The 15,887-nt window shown below is 34.0% G+C and overlaps 1 protein-coding gene across 1 annotated transcript in view; it reads right to left on the reverse strand.

Annotated features, from left to right (window-relative positions):
* The window catches only part of LOC136978208 (uncharacterized), a 175,635-nt gene that overhangs the window by 125,426 nt on the left and 34,322 nt on the right, over nucleotides 1-15,887 (reverse strand). Inside the window, exon 2 of the mRNA XM_067273865.1 lies at nucleotides 2,702-2,864. Within this exon, the coding sequence (XP_067129966.1) occupies nucleotides 2,702-2,864 (163 nt within the window). The remainder of the gene's footprint in view (nucleotides 1-2,701; nucleotides 2,865-15,887) is intronic.

Consider the following 15,887-nt stretch of genomic DNA (forward strand, 5'->3'; position numbering starts at 1 on the left):
ATGAGAATTTTTTAAACATAAGCTTCTGAGAGACATTTGACTTCTCTAGCCAAATTTTCAATCATGATCAAGATTGTCCTTATGGTGACTGTATACAAAGTCGTTGTCATGGGCAACTGTTCTCATCTGGGTAAAACTTTATAATTTATACAGTTATAAAAAGCAGCCCTAACATTCTCATTCTGATAAAATTCTCCTCTTAAAGCAATTAGTCTATGTTTTCTTTTATTTATTTTAGGTTGTATTGGAAAAGATAATAAAAATAGTGAAAAAATTGTGAAATATGCAGCATATTAAACCTGTCATTATAATAATAATAATAAAATTGAAAATTTCATATAAAATTCTTTTACATTTATATAATTTAGAAGAGCTTTGCTGTTTTAAATTAACTACACTTTCAAATTTTACCAAAAACTCCAGAGAATTCACTTTGCTTTAAGGAAAATTTTCTGCTTTGTTTCATTAGGTAAATTCATGAATTCAAAATAAAATTCATTTACAGACAGGTGGTTACAGTTGCTTAATTTTGTTTATTTTTTTGTGACTTAAATCATAATTTAAAAGCTTGATTGTGTAGTAAACACATGTTCTTACAAATAAAGGAATTGTGAGAATCAGTTTCTCACACAGCCTTATCTGTAATTTAAACGGCCATATGTCTGTTTACCCTCTCTGCACTCGTTACATATCCCGTAGAAACTGCAGTTCCCTGTGATGCGATTGGCTAGAGAAGGGGGATAAGAAAGGCGATTTTCCCGCCATTCAGGGCAGTTCATCAGAAATCGAACATGCCATAGGAGACAGTTGTCTGCCATAAGAAGCTCTTGCCTCATATTTAACTTGTGCGCTATAAGTTCCTGCCAAGATTCTCATCCTCCCACTGAACTTTCACAGCCGTTGTCCCACATATCAATGCTTTATAGCTGACCAGAAGATGACTATGCTCTGACCAACAGTCAAGGTAGCATATATAATTTAAATACATGTAAACTCTCTCTCACTTAGGAATTAGCTGCATACTCTCAGCTTAATAGTATATCCAGATATTAAGGTGTAATTATAGTTAAGTTCAACCATGATAACCTGTATTAGGTTTGGACTAATGTATATTATTGATCTCTTTTGTTTAATAAACTTTATTTGTTATATTTACTTGCTGATCCCATTTACTTGTTGAGTTCAGACTACTCATCGCTACAACTTGGACCTACTCGTGACTCTCCTCACTCACTATTGTAATAGCCCTCCTTTTAAAAACTATACTTAAATACATGATAAGGTGCATTTCATCCCTATCTGGTGTCAGTCCTGACGTAAATCGGGATCTTATGAACCTTTGATCTCCATACCTTAAGAGCCATCCTAAGATCATGTGAGCAGGCCTTAACGTCCCGACGATTAGAAGATAAAATACCTTAGCTCGTGATCTCACAGAATCAATAATCTTTCAAATGCTTCACATATAGTAGGGATGAAAATCGTTTTGTAAATGTATTTTACTATATTTCCAACAATTGCTGATTTGTGAATGTTTTCTTGAAACTCCACTTGGAAAATTTATTCACATTGTCAAATAAACTAACAAAAAATATCTGTTGGCTTAGTAATAATAATGTTGGTATAGGCCTAATTAGTCAACTTGTATTATGAAGATATTCTGTGTTTAACTACTTTAAAATAACACTCAACAAATCTTGCATTTAACAAAAAGTTTTTCCAGAAAACAATCAATCAAACAGACTAATATTTATGTAAACCTTTTTTTAGTATTTATTTTCTTAATAAACCCACAAAAGTTCATAGGACTCTTACTTAAATTTAAAAATCTTTTGTAAAACTTATAATAAGAACAGTTTAGTATAAATTTCCTCATGAATGAATTACCTGAGAATCAGATAAAATTGTAAGTTAAGAAGTGCCATGGTGCTAACCAGCATCCACAATTAAATGTTATTATTAGAACATTTAATTGCATTTTTACCTTAAATTATGTTTATTTGCTGTTTTAAGTTTTTTGAAAAGGAGATTGTTTAACGTCTGGAAATGGATTAATTCACTTTCCATTGGAAACGTGCAATGCACCTACTCTGGAACTGCCCAACATATGGATCGCCCTATACAAACGATTAAACGGCGATTTACATCATCCGTCACATCATTGACGGAAAACAGTACCACACATGCGCCGTATTACAGCACATTGGTAACATTGTGCATATTTGAAAATCGTAATGGATTCATATCGAATGTCGTCCAAAAAATCGTTTTATTTAAATTTGTATGTGTTCTTCTCTTCTTCGAACGTTCACGTTTGATATAAAAAAGATTTTTTTTGCATATATAGGTTTTCTGTATGTCTATCTTTCTTATTCCAGATAAACCAGAGATCCAGATTAATGGGGGTTCCATTGTATAGTAAAAGCAATTGTACTGCTGACAAGAAATGTTTACTACAGTATCAAATTCTTATATTCAAATACATTTAGATTCTGTATAATCAAGAATTATCAAAAATTTATTTCTGTAAATTGAATTTAATTCAAATATCATCATTAATTACATAACATCTGCTTACCTTAAAACACAACACCTAGGCTTTGAATAATATTAAATTGAAAGGTTAAAAAAACTTAACTCAAGTATCTAATTATTTAATCATGCTGTTTGTTTTCGTAAAATAGAAAAATCATATCCATACCATGATTGCGAAGCAAGTCTAAAATAACAGTAAATGTGTCCAATGGATGGCTATGATAAGAATTAGAATTATTCCAAGAATGACCAGCTTCAATGTGATGATCTTGAAACTTCTCTTGATTATTGTCTGAAGGACCATCATTTTCCTCTGAATAATTCTGGTTCTATAAAACAAAAAAATATTTAAAAATAAGTATCATTTGTTTTAGGTTTTTTTTTCACTTTTTTTCCTACATAATATCTAGTTACTGCATTATTTATATGTATCATATGTTTTCATAGAAAATATCATTAAACAATGATATATACTGTACATAAAAGAATTTAATGCTACATTATTATTGTTTCTGATTTCATAAATTTTGACAAATCCATTCAAAAATTTTGATGATTATTTAATTACAATTTACATTTTAATAAAATACTAAACTGACATTTTCTCTGACAGAAAAATATTAGATGTATCTTATGAATCAATGAAATCATTAACAGTTTTAAAAATAATTTAAGTTATACAGAAAAATGTCATTATTTTAATGTTTTAGATATTATTCCTGACATATTCTCACTACTTTTCTTTTGTTCCCTGAAATCATTCACTTCAAACACACTATCATAACTTTCTTCTTCATTGCTCTACAGTCCATTAGAAGCCTAATATTATGCAGTTCAGAAATATCTTGTTCTTTCTACATTCACTGAGGAACTGTTTTGCAATAAACATTTGCTACTTTCTTCTACTAAGAAAGTAGTGAATATTGACAAAAAAGTTATTAATAATACAGAGAGACATTAGGAGCAGACAAGGCAGATAAAGATTATGTTAGGTGACTAATGAGAGAATTAGAGGCAGAATGAAGAAAGAAGAAAAAGCATAGGAACAGAAAGTTAATTATTTAAACAATAGATGAAAGGGAATGAAATCACCTTCACACAAACCAATAAAACAAAGCTTGTTTTGTTTAAGAAATATGCAGGATGTTGTTTGATTTCATAAAAGAAAATTAATGTCTATGATTAAAAAAGAGTTGAAATTTAAAAAGTTCGATAAATAAGTTGAAATTTCCAGAAAACATTAAGTAGTATAACATGACAAATATCATCAAATGTTTGAATACATAAAGACTCAATTAAGTGGGCATATTTAATAGCCACTCACCAATGAATTTATTCACACTCTTCTCAAACTGCAGTTAAATAATAATCAAACATCGACAAAAAATAATAAACTTTGTTCCATAGAAATTGAAATAATTCGATTTTTATTCCTGAAGGAGATCATTCAAATGGCCAAAAACGTTCAATTAGTTAATAAACAGCTGCATTTTAAAGGTTTTTTTGCTCAATGTGAATTTAATAGCAGTGAATATTAAATTCACTCAATGTGAATTTAATAGTAAACTCCATTTATCCAAGTAAGCAGTTTTACTCACTTGAATAAATCAAGACTATTGTCATCACTACTTGCTTGCAAATTTACTCTCTAAGAGAACTCTGTGTAATCATGTGCACTGAGTACATCAGCCCTTAGAAGATATACTATGGATATAATACACCTCAAAGCCCAATGATATATTAATAAAACAACAAATGCCTAAATAATCGAGCTAATATATGGCTATAATTAAATAATAAATACAAATGAATTTAGTCTAGAGGTAAGCATTAGGCACCATCTCTTATCTAAATTAATAATTATAATTTTTAATAATTTAATAAATAATTTAGAACATTCTGGAAGAAAATAACTGACCCGGGGCGGGGCATGAACCCGCAGCCTCCGTTTGCTATGTGGTGTGTTACCAATTGCGCCACCTGGATCCCAAGCCAGTCGTTGCTTCCAGACGTGCTTAAATTTTGATATAACCTTCCACGGTTACTAATGGTGCTGGCTGGAAACGACTCCTACGTCCACGGCCCATAAGCATCTCCTCTACGGCACTCAGCAAGCTATCCCTAATATATCCAAGGGTATATATATATATAAATATAATACGTGATTTTCATATAATTTTCTTCCAGAATGTTCTAAATTATTTATTTAGAGATCTCCTTTTATCAACACCAGAAATACTAATAAATCTTCCCAAACCCATAACTGGTGTGAACTCCTTCTTCGAATAAACTATCACTTTACAAATGTTTTCAAACCCAATCAATGGTTCTTCTTCAGGTAAAATGAATTTCAGTGGATTCGTAAGTTCATATTTCGAATTTGAAGTAGTACGAGCTGCAATTCCACCGAAATTCATTTTACCCGAAGATGAACCGTTGATTGGGTTTGAAAACATTTGTAAAGTGATACAGTTTATTCAAAGGAGGAGTTCGCACCAGTTACAGTTTTGGGAAGATTTATTTTTAGATAAGAGATTATTTAATTATAGCCATATGTGAGTATCTGAATTATTGGCCTACATTATATTTTCGGTGTTATGTCATGACATCATAGTTTGTCGCCTTTTTGTCAACTACCTAGCGACTAACTGTCAACTTTTACACGAGAGCGAACCATCTGTTCAGTTCTCAGATGTCTAAATGACACACTCTCGTCACCTCTTGACCTAAGTTGCATCAAAAGTAAAACAGCACCTCAAAATTCGTCAGTGGCCGCCCCAATCGACACTCACCAAGTTCCTAATTTCATAGTCCGCCATTTTCTTTGTGTATGTGTAAAATTTTGTCCCTGGATTAAATCTGCCGTCCATTGGATTAATTGCCGACTTAAGTGGACCAAGCTTATCGTCATCATTACGAATTTTGCCATTCACCCTTCCTCTCACCTAACGGATTAATCGAACTAACAGGTCAACCAACCTCAGCTTCAACAAGGTATTTATCACCACGCGGATCTTATGTAAACTCTCTCTCTCTCTAAAAATCGCAATGTTAGGCTTATTTCCCCTTTGCTTTTCTTTGTATGTAGAGTCATGCTCTGTGTAAATAAACATTGTACTTTAGCTAACGAGGCCTCTGTTACTTCCGGTGCATTCTCTCTCCCTCCATCCCAAATCAGATTGCTTCGTAACGCAACCGCTAGCGTATCCGATCTTTGAACCGCCGTGGCTTCCATGTCAGCTAAGACACGGTGGTGTCAATCCTGACAAAGCATCAAAGAGGTGCTGACCCCCCGGTCACACATATATTAACCCGATTATTTAGGCATTTGTTGGTTTATTAATATATCATCAGGCTTTGAGATGTCTTGTCTTTCATCTACAAGGGTGGATCAAATATAAACGGTAATTTTTTTTAGACATTTATTGATTAATAATATACACAAGTGAAAACTTTAGTTCTTCTCTACATAGCCTCCTGCAAGCTCTACACACTTTTGCCAACGATTTGGAAGCTTCAATATCCCTCTCTCATAAAAAGACTGAGGGCGAGTTATGAGCCAATCACGCACGGGCTCCTCAACAACTCCTCACTGCTTGCAAATTGTTTTCCTCCAAGTGATTCCTTCAAGGGTGCGACAAAAAATAATCACAGGGGGACAAGTCTGGACTATTAGGAGGGTGTTCGAGGGTTTCTCAACCCATTTCTTCCAATTTATTCCTTGTCAAGAATGCGGTGTGAGGCCAACAACCTTGGAACCCATCGGGCACTAATTTTTGTGAAGCCAAGATGATCAGTGATAACGGATTGAACACTCCCATAGCTGATACCCACTTCTAATGAGATTTCTTCAACAGTTAACTGGCGATCATGTTCAATAAGCTCTTGAACAGCACGAGATGTTGTCATCTGTGAGGCTTGTCCTTGGGTGTTGACCATGACCTTCGTTTTTGACACGTTCTCACTCACTCTTAAATTCTCTGGCCCACATATACACACAATTCTGAGACAGTGTACTGTCCCCAAACTGTGTCTTCAATTGACTAAAAATTTCCGAGGGTTTAATGCCCTCACTAGTTAAAAACTTGATGATGATGAGTTGTGCAACAGATGAATGTACCTTTTGCTCGGTCATGGCTTTACTGATAACAGAACCGAGTGCACTCGTTAACCAAGCCAGTTCCCCCACTCCCCACAAACCAAACATCAACTGCCCTCTACATCATCTAGCTAGGAACTGCATGTTAAGCAGAATCACAAAATTACTGTTTATATTTGATCCACCCTTGCATATACAAGTAAACCTCGTTTTGTTCCAATTCATTTTACACCGTTTCACAATTACGCCGGTTGGTGCAAGATGGGGATTCCCCTGTTCGGCCTGGGAATCCCTGTCTTCAGATGACAGACAGGCGACGCAATTCTAGCAGTCGACAAACGTTTCTACTGTTTATACATTGTTTTATTCTATTACTGAGTACTGTACACATGCAGCTTATTGTGTGTGTTAGTTTTTTTGTTTTGTTTTTAAGAAAAACAAAAAGGTATGAATATATTTTTTTAAATTTATTATTTTTATAATATGTACAATAATAGTCAATATGTATTTGTAGTTTCATTATGGGCGACAATAGTAATTCAGAACCCAAATATTCTGCGAAAAAAGCACGAAAAAGCATCTCCATGAAGACAAAAATGAACGTAATTAAACGCATAGAAGACAGACAAACCCAACCGTTTGTCTGCAGTGCTCTAAATTTACCTCTGTCTACTGTGACAACAATCATAAAAAACGCCGAGAAAATAAAACATTCCGCTAAACAGACAACGGCTGTAAGTGTAAAGCACGTAACTTACAGCCAGAGCAAAAATGTAGAGAAAATGGAAATAATGTTAGCATTATGGGTTGATGAAACCAATCAAAAAAATATTCCTCTAACACAAGCAGTCACAAAGCAAAGTTGATTTTTTCTGATTCGAAGGCACAAGAAAATACTGGCAAAACATTTTGGCAAGCAATGGGTGGTTTGCGAGATTCAAATCTCGAACTAATATCTGCGCATTAAATTAAGTGGCGAAGCAGCGAGCGCTGATTTAGCAGCAGCATCAGCTTACCCTCAAAAATTTCAAAAAATCGTGGAACAAGGCAATTACCCTGCAGATCTCATCTTCAATTTTGATGAAACAGGCCTCTATTGGAAAAAGTTGCCATCAAGAACGTTTATTTCTCGAGAAGAACGTAGCGCTCCTGGATTTAAAGCAGCCAGGAATAGACTGATTGTTCTCTTGGGATTAAATGTTTCCAGTTCCTTAAAATTAAAGCCAATGGCAGTGTGCCCATTCCCAGAATCCATGAGCTTTCAAAAGTCTGGACAAAAGCTCCCTGCCAGTTTTTTGGAGGTGGAATAAAAAAAGGCTGGGTCACTCAGGAGGTTTTTTCAGATTGGTACAAAAATTATTTTTCTCCTACTGTCCTTAAATTTTATGACGAAAATAACCTTCCAAAAAAAGCAATCCTCCTATTAGACAATGCCCCAGGACATCCGCAAAATCTAGAAATGATAGACAGGGAATTGAATGTTAAGGTAATTTACATGCCCCCTAACACAACTTCCATGTTACAACCCATGAATCAGGGAGTAATTTCCACCTTCAAAGCATACTATTTGCGCATAACATTAAAACAAATGATTAAGGCTATAGATACTAATTCCAGTCAGAATGTTAAAGATTATTGGCAGTCATACGACATTTTAAAAAAAAATCGAAAATTTTAAAACTGCTTGGGACGAAGTGACAACGAATTGTCTAAATGGTGTTTGGTGTAAACTTCTGCCTGGATTTGCATCAGGTTCGAGCGTAGAAGAGAACATAAACGAAGATATTATCAGACTTACATGTAAATGCGGATTCGAAGAAGTTACAGCCGAAGAAGTGACCGAACTGTTAAACGTGCATGATCAACCACTCTCAAATCAAGAATTGGAAGAGTTGATGGAGGAATTAGATCACCCTCAATCAGAAAATCACAAAGAAGAAAAGGAAGATGAGAAAGAAAATGATGGGAAACACCCGAAAACGGCTGATCTAACCTGCATCCTTTCTTCTATAGAAAAGTTGACAGATGAACTCTGAAACAGACGAGAATTTCAATCGAAGCGCAAATGTTAAAAGAAGCATCAGGGCTGCAGTTCGACCTTATGCCATGATTCTACAAGAAAGAAAGCAACAATCAGAGCAAATGAAACCAGACGATTTTTTCAAAATGTGAGAATTTAATTTCGTACTGACGTATTAGTAAATTAGTACATTTATTTACTTTATAAAATTCATTAATTATATTGTGATTATTATTACTGTACTGTATTTGTATAAGAATATAAACTTGCTTTATTAAATACATTTATAATTTATTTTGAATATATACACATAGGCTATTTAGTAAAAAAACATGTTCAATTGTTCTTAGAAATTTGACTCAGAACCTAACCTTGTATCAACCATTATATTTTTGTTCGTTTTACGCCGATTTTTTTTTTACGCCGGTGTCTCGCGGAATGGAACCCCGGTGTAAAACAAGGTTTACCTGTGTGTATATATATATATATATATATACCCTCACCAGGGACAGTGACAGCTGGAGTGCCATAGAGGAGATGCTTATTGGCCATGAATGTAGGAGTCGTCTCCAGCCAGCACCATTAGTAACCATGGAAGGTTATATCAAAATTTAAGCACGTCTGGAAGCGACAACTGGCTTGGGATCCAGGTGGCGCAATTGGTAACGCACCACACAGCAAACGGAGGCTGCGGGTTCATGCCCCGCCCCGGGTCAGTTATTTTCTTCCAGAATGTTCTAAATTATTTATTAAATTATTAAAAATTATAAACTTCTACATTCAAAGAACACCGGGATGAAATCAACATGTACCTGAACCTGTTACTGGTTCCATGTTTTATTTTTTGTTCTGCATTCCATTGCATCTATTTTTTCATATTGTGTGAAGAAGAACTATTAAGGTTCGAAAACGTTTAGGATATTTTTTCCGTCATTTCACCAACACCAGTAACAGGTTCAGGTACGTGCTGATTAAAAATTATAATTATTAATTTAGATAAGAGATGGCACCTAACGCTTACCTCTAGACCAAATTCATTTGTATTTATTATTTAATTATAGACATATATTAGCCCGATTATTTAGGCATTTGTTGGTTTATTGATATACTATGGGCTGATGTACTTGGGCTGTATATACTTTAATTTGTTATTTTATTTACAATATTATTGTGATAGTGGCAAAACACCAGAGGACGTTTTACTATCTTTGCATGTTTGTTACGGAGGCAGTAGCCTATAAAGGAAAGTCATCTTCGTAATTCTTTGTAATTTTTGATGGACTACTGATGGTGTGCAACGATGGGAAAGAAAAGGCAACAATAAAGGTTTTATCCTTTATGAATGCTCTGTATTCTACATTTATTAAATGTTAAATAACATCAGCCATGTTTTAATTTATTTTATTTAGAAGATATACTGTACACCTATTGGCTAAAGTAGCTTGTAAGGAAATTTTAACCATCACTTATATTTTGAGAAACAGACTTCAAAAGATTATAGAATAAAAAAGAATAATGACAATTTACTTTTGAGAAAATATAATTATTTTCTGTTTAAAAGTGTGTATCTTTAGTTTCTTAAAGTTAAAATTACACTTAACAAAGTTTCACATTATCATATAGTTTAAAGATTATAATATTTTATTACTTTTTAGTATAATCTTGAAAGCAAAGCAAGCAAGTAAATTTACTAGTTCAGTGTAATTGGGACTTACTATGTGCATGCAGGCATGTGCAAACTTGTTCACTCTTTCACAATTCTGATCGCAGTTTTATTTTTTTGGTTGTTTTTCTATTGATTCTTTTATAACTAAATTATGTTATAGAGCAGTGGTGTGCAAACTATTTTCATTTCTGACCCTCCCCCATTTTGTGTAAAATTTTGTTGCAACCCCTGGATAGACAGTAGACTTTTTTTTAATCAACATAGTTAAAGTGAAATTCTTTTTGGGATTTGTGCTTGTTTCTGCCTTATTCAAGGTCTGAATAAAACATACAATTTTATGAAACAATGGTTTTATTTATGCATATGAGTATAAGTATTTATTTAATGAAAAATTTGGTGATTCCGAAAAATTTTCTCACGACCCCTCTCAGAGTCACAACCCACGGTTTGTGCATTACTATTATAGAAGCAATAATAAACAGTCATAAATAACTCATAACCAACAGAAAGGAAGTAAAAAAATTAATTAGTAAAAAAAATTATATCCAAGGAAAAACATCTGAGATGCAAAAAAATATTACATCTAGAAAAATTTATGGCTCCTGAAATGAAAGTCAAATTTTTCTTGGGAGTTTCTCTTTGATAAAGATAAGCTGAGTATTTTGACGCAATACTATAAACTTTTTATTATTGTCTCTGCACTCTGCATCCAGCTTTGTAAGTGTTTCTGAAATTATTCCAAGGTTCATTGGGCAAATCTTTTTACATACAGAGAATCCAAAGAAAATCATTATATACTTATCTTTAAAATCTTTTATCTTTTATCTTTTTCATTACTGCATATGTTCTGATTATATTCATTAATCAGAACAAACTCTCCTATTTTAACCTTTGATTTCAAAACACTGCTGGAACAAACGACCTTTTTAGTGAAATAACTATAATCAAGAGAAATGGTGAGGAAATTATACTAGATAACAAACTTTATCATTAGGACACCTTGAATAAATAATACTATCTTCATTAGTTGACTTATTCAATATGTTCTTTTCAAAGTGGATTGTTAATTTTATCTAACAACTTTCTGTGTTTATTAACTTCTTCATTACTTGGTGAGTGTTCCCTGCAAACTAAATTAAGTGTAACATTGTAAAGCTTTCAAGAGCCAATTTCATGGACATTGTTTTTCTCACGTATGAAAAGCAGGACAGACAACTGAGCATTAGCATTCCAGACTGCCACCATAAAGGATCCAGGATCTAATCCTGATCGAAACTGTTCCAAAACATTTTCCTCATAGAATCTACCAGTGCATCATTCTCCATCCTACACCCATACCACACCAGTGGCTAAGCAGACTGATCACTAAACACCGGTAGTCAGCTCAGGTTCAGACTGACAGGATGGCTCATGAAGTTTTCTGTTTTCTTCATGTCAATAGCACCCAAATAGGATCTAGTTTCCCTTAAAAGACTTCCCAAAGAGCACATTCCCTGATTGGCAGATTGCCCTTGTGCCAATATCTAAAACTAATCAATACACTCACACATTGAAAAAAATAATTTGCTTTTTTGAGAGGTTCATATGCTACTTAGTTTCAATTTTTTCTCATAGCATACAAACCGTTAAAAAAAAAATAATAATAAAATATAAAGGTAAAGATACATTTTTTCCAATTACAAAGTCAGTCAAATATTGCATGATTTTTCATAATTTTTGGGTAATAGCAAAAATGTACTGAGCCCAGGCTACATTATATAGAGCAGGGGTCCCCAACCTTTTTGTACCTAAGAGCACATTCTAGAATACCGGCCGGATGGCGGGCACCATTTATTTTTTCAAGGTGAATTTATACTTGGACATAGTTAATAATACATACACATAATGTACAGAAAACATTTAATTCCAAAAATGTGCTAAAACATACACAAGACTATTAACAATAATTTTTACAAAACAAGTAATTACTAAACAATGCATACAATTTCTAAAGAGTATTAAAAATCTTATATATAAAATTCTCGTGTCACAATGTTAGTTACCGTACTCCTCCGAAACGGCTTTACCGATTTTTACCAAATTTTATATGCATATTCAGTAGGTCTGAGAATCGGCTACTATCTATTTTTCATACCCCTACACCATTTCCTCCCTTTCAAAAATATATTTATATATGAATTAAGGCTTTTATGTCCAACAGATGGCGCTAACTTCCGACGACCTAAGTTTGCTTTTCTGTGAGAATGGACTGAAGCAGATCATTTTCTATCTATCTATATAAATAAAATATAACGTTCGTTTGTTCCTACCGATTCCTTTGAAATTTTGACACAACGTTGCATTCGAATATGCACGTGTTTTTATATAATATACATGTCGAAATTCCCCCCAGTGGGGGGAGATGGACGGGATTAAGGCTTACCGTGAAGAACTCGGCTTCTATTATACTATTTTACGTGCGGTTTTTTGCATTTTTAATTGCTTTTTAATAGGTTACGTCAACAGAATATACACTAAAAAGGGATTTTTCGATATTCCCCAGCGGGAAAAGTGACGGGATTAAGGCTTACTGTGAAGAACTCGGCTTTTATTATACTATTTTAGATGCGTTTTTGATTGCGTTTTAATAGGGTACGTCAAGAGAATGTACACTAAGAAGGGATTTTTTGAAATTCCCCCACGGGGGAAGTGTTATACATTTATAATAGATACATTTTGAGCCACAACAACGCGTGGCCGGGTCTCAGCTATAGTTCTTTATAAAAAATATAAATCTGAAAGTAAATGTGATTTTTGGCATTGCATTTCATTGGCCATTGCTTCGTAATTAGGAGAGTATGATGATATTCCTGCTCGTAAGCAATCGTCAAGGTGTTCATCTGTAAGTCGTGATCTGTACTTTGATTTTATGATATTCAGAACGGACCGGTTTATTTCATTTCAGGTATAGGAAATTTGGTTGGTGAAGATTTGGCGGAGGGGAAAAAGAGATCGGTCGCATTTCGCTTTGTGCTTTTATCTGTGTTGGACGCCATTTCTACTTTTGAGTGGTTAATCATTAAAAACGAAAAAACTTTTACATAGCATTTTATTGAAAACCGAAATATTTTTATTTTTATCGTGGTCGCACAGCGGCGGGCACACGTGAAACGATCGGCGGGCGCTATGGTGCCCACGGGCATAGGGTTGGGGACCACTGATATAGAGGGTACAGCTCTCTAGGCAATGTGAATATATTCTATTAAATTAATAAACACTATTTTCTGAAAGTACAGAGCATAATGCATAAAATTTTGAAGTGAAATGGTTTTTATAGATGAATAGCTTTTTGGTATCTAAATTTATCAGTGTCTATTTTATAAAAAATTTCTTTAGATATTAATTTAAAAGTATTTCTTATGTTTACATTTTACTAATAATAAGATTTGAGGTCAAAGCTGCCAGAATCAAAAGAATATTACTGACTGACTCCACCCTAAAACATCCAACTCCAGTGACGACTCCACAACACTGATTCCAACAACTGAAAATTGTCACTGAAGTTACTTTCTGGCAAGCTTCTGCTATCAATTGAATGGCATAAAAGAAACAAATTCCAGTTGACAGGCTCTCCAACATCAGTCTGTATTACTAGATTATAATGCACATGCCTGTAGTGTGCTTTGAAGGATCTGATTATACCAGCATTGAGTGGTTGCAGTTTCAACACAGAGTTAGGAGGTAAGAAGTACATATACACATTAGTAAGAACATCACATGTATGACAAGTCAAATTGTCCAGAATGATCAAAACTTTTCCATCTTTTATTCCTCCTTGCATTGTTAAATATGGTCAGCCAATCACTGAACTTGGATGCTGTCATCCAGACTTTTTCATTCCAGCAATAATGAACATAAAACTCTGAATTGAAATGCTTAAAACACCAAGTTTCTTTGATTTTCCAATTATCATTAGTTTCCTCTTGTCACTTCCATCAGCATTTATGCAAAATGCAATGATAAATCATCTCTTTAGACTTTTTTTCATCCTTTCACTTCTTGAGAAAATAATGTCACATCAAGAGGAGATGGAAAATAAGTTTCATCCATGTTGTATGTGTCTCTCAAATTGTACTTGCTCATCATGTCTTGCAATTTCCATTGATCTTCCTCGATAGTCTGAAGATTGGCAACCTGCTTTCCCAAATGATACTCTGGTATGACCTTTTTTGCAATCTCATGACACTTTTTGAACTTGTATATCCAGCCATTGCTGCAGTAAAAATCTAGTGTTGAGATTTGTGCCCAAGTCCTTAGCCTGGAACTTAGCTTATCTGTGACATCACCACCAAAAGCATTCGCTTGCTCAATCTATAAATCGAGAACTTTTTCTAAGTTACATGTTGACCTTCCCTTCTCACTTAACACAGCTATGAACATTTTTGTCTTGCTTCCATTGCTCTTACTGATAAAATGTCCCAATTGTTTGATAATCCAGCAAAAATATAACATTTAATAAGTAAAACAAATGCTTTCAACAATTTTAAAATGAAGATGACAATTTAAAATTGTTCAATACATTTGTTTTTCTTATTAAAACATTACATTTTTGCTGAATTTTCTGGTGTTTGTGAAGAGATATCTCAACAAATTATTGAGGGTTGTCATTTGGTAGCTAATGTTGACCCTGAAAATAAGAGAAAAATGTTTTGCAATAGCATTCTGGGTCTTTGAAGAATTCTGATGATTAATTAATTATTATTATTGTACAGGTTAATAATGCTTAAGCATCTTCCTGTACCCAAACTTTTCTTCTCGTAGACCCAAACTACTACATTTTCTCTTCCATATTTCCATAGCCTTTTCAATGTAAAATTTTAAATAATGTTGGGGATGCAAGAGAAGAGAAAATTATCATACAGGCATTAAACTATGTATAAATGTCGCTATAATTGTTAGCGCTTTCAATAAATCTATTTCCGTCGTCGTCAGGCAAATAAAAATGTTTAAAATCCCTTTTCAAACAAAGATTTCGATTTAAAACTAACAGCATTAGTCCTTTGGAACAAAACTAAACTTAGAACAACTAAACATAAAGAATTTAAAATGACACATGCATGGTGACAATACACATGCACTATAATTTGCTGAGAAGTGGGAGCTAGAGATGATGTTTTAATCTTTTATACAAGAGGCAACTCAAGCATGGGGGAGTTGCATGGATTTAGTAAAACAGTAAGGAGGGCCTCCCAAATATACAACAGGCTCCTGTTATTGAAATGCCTGAGCATCACCACATGATCCCACAGTGGAATGTGTTAGTGTTGTAACACCATCCTTGCTAGTTCAGTGTCACACCTGCCTGTCCTGATGGAACACTGGTGATCGGAGATGTGGCAAGATAACATTCTGGTTGTTGCTCCTATGTAACGGGTGTGAATACCAGAAGTTGTTTTCCAACGGGATAGAGTATATCCCGGACTTCTCAAGTATGGTAACAGCATCCCAGTCATTGCATAGCGGTCTCCAGAGATTTGGCCACAGAGTGACTGGCAGAAATAGCTCATGCTGTCTAAAAATAGAGCAAA

This window comes from Centruroides vittatus, unplaced genomic scaffold, assembly GCF_030686945.1.
Source record: "Centruroides vittatus isolate TY-2023 unplaced genomic scaffold, ASM3068694v2 contig_5, whole genome shotgun sequence".
Taxonomy (NCBI): domain Eukaryota; kingdom Metazoa; phylum Arthropoda; class Arachnida; order Scorpiones; family Buthidae; genus Centruroides; species Centruroides vittatus.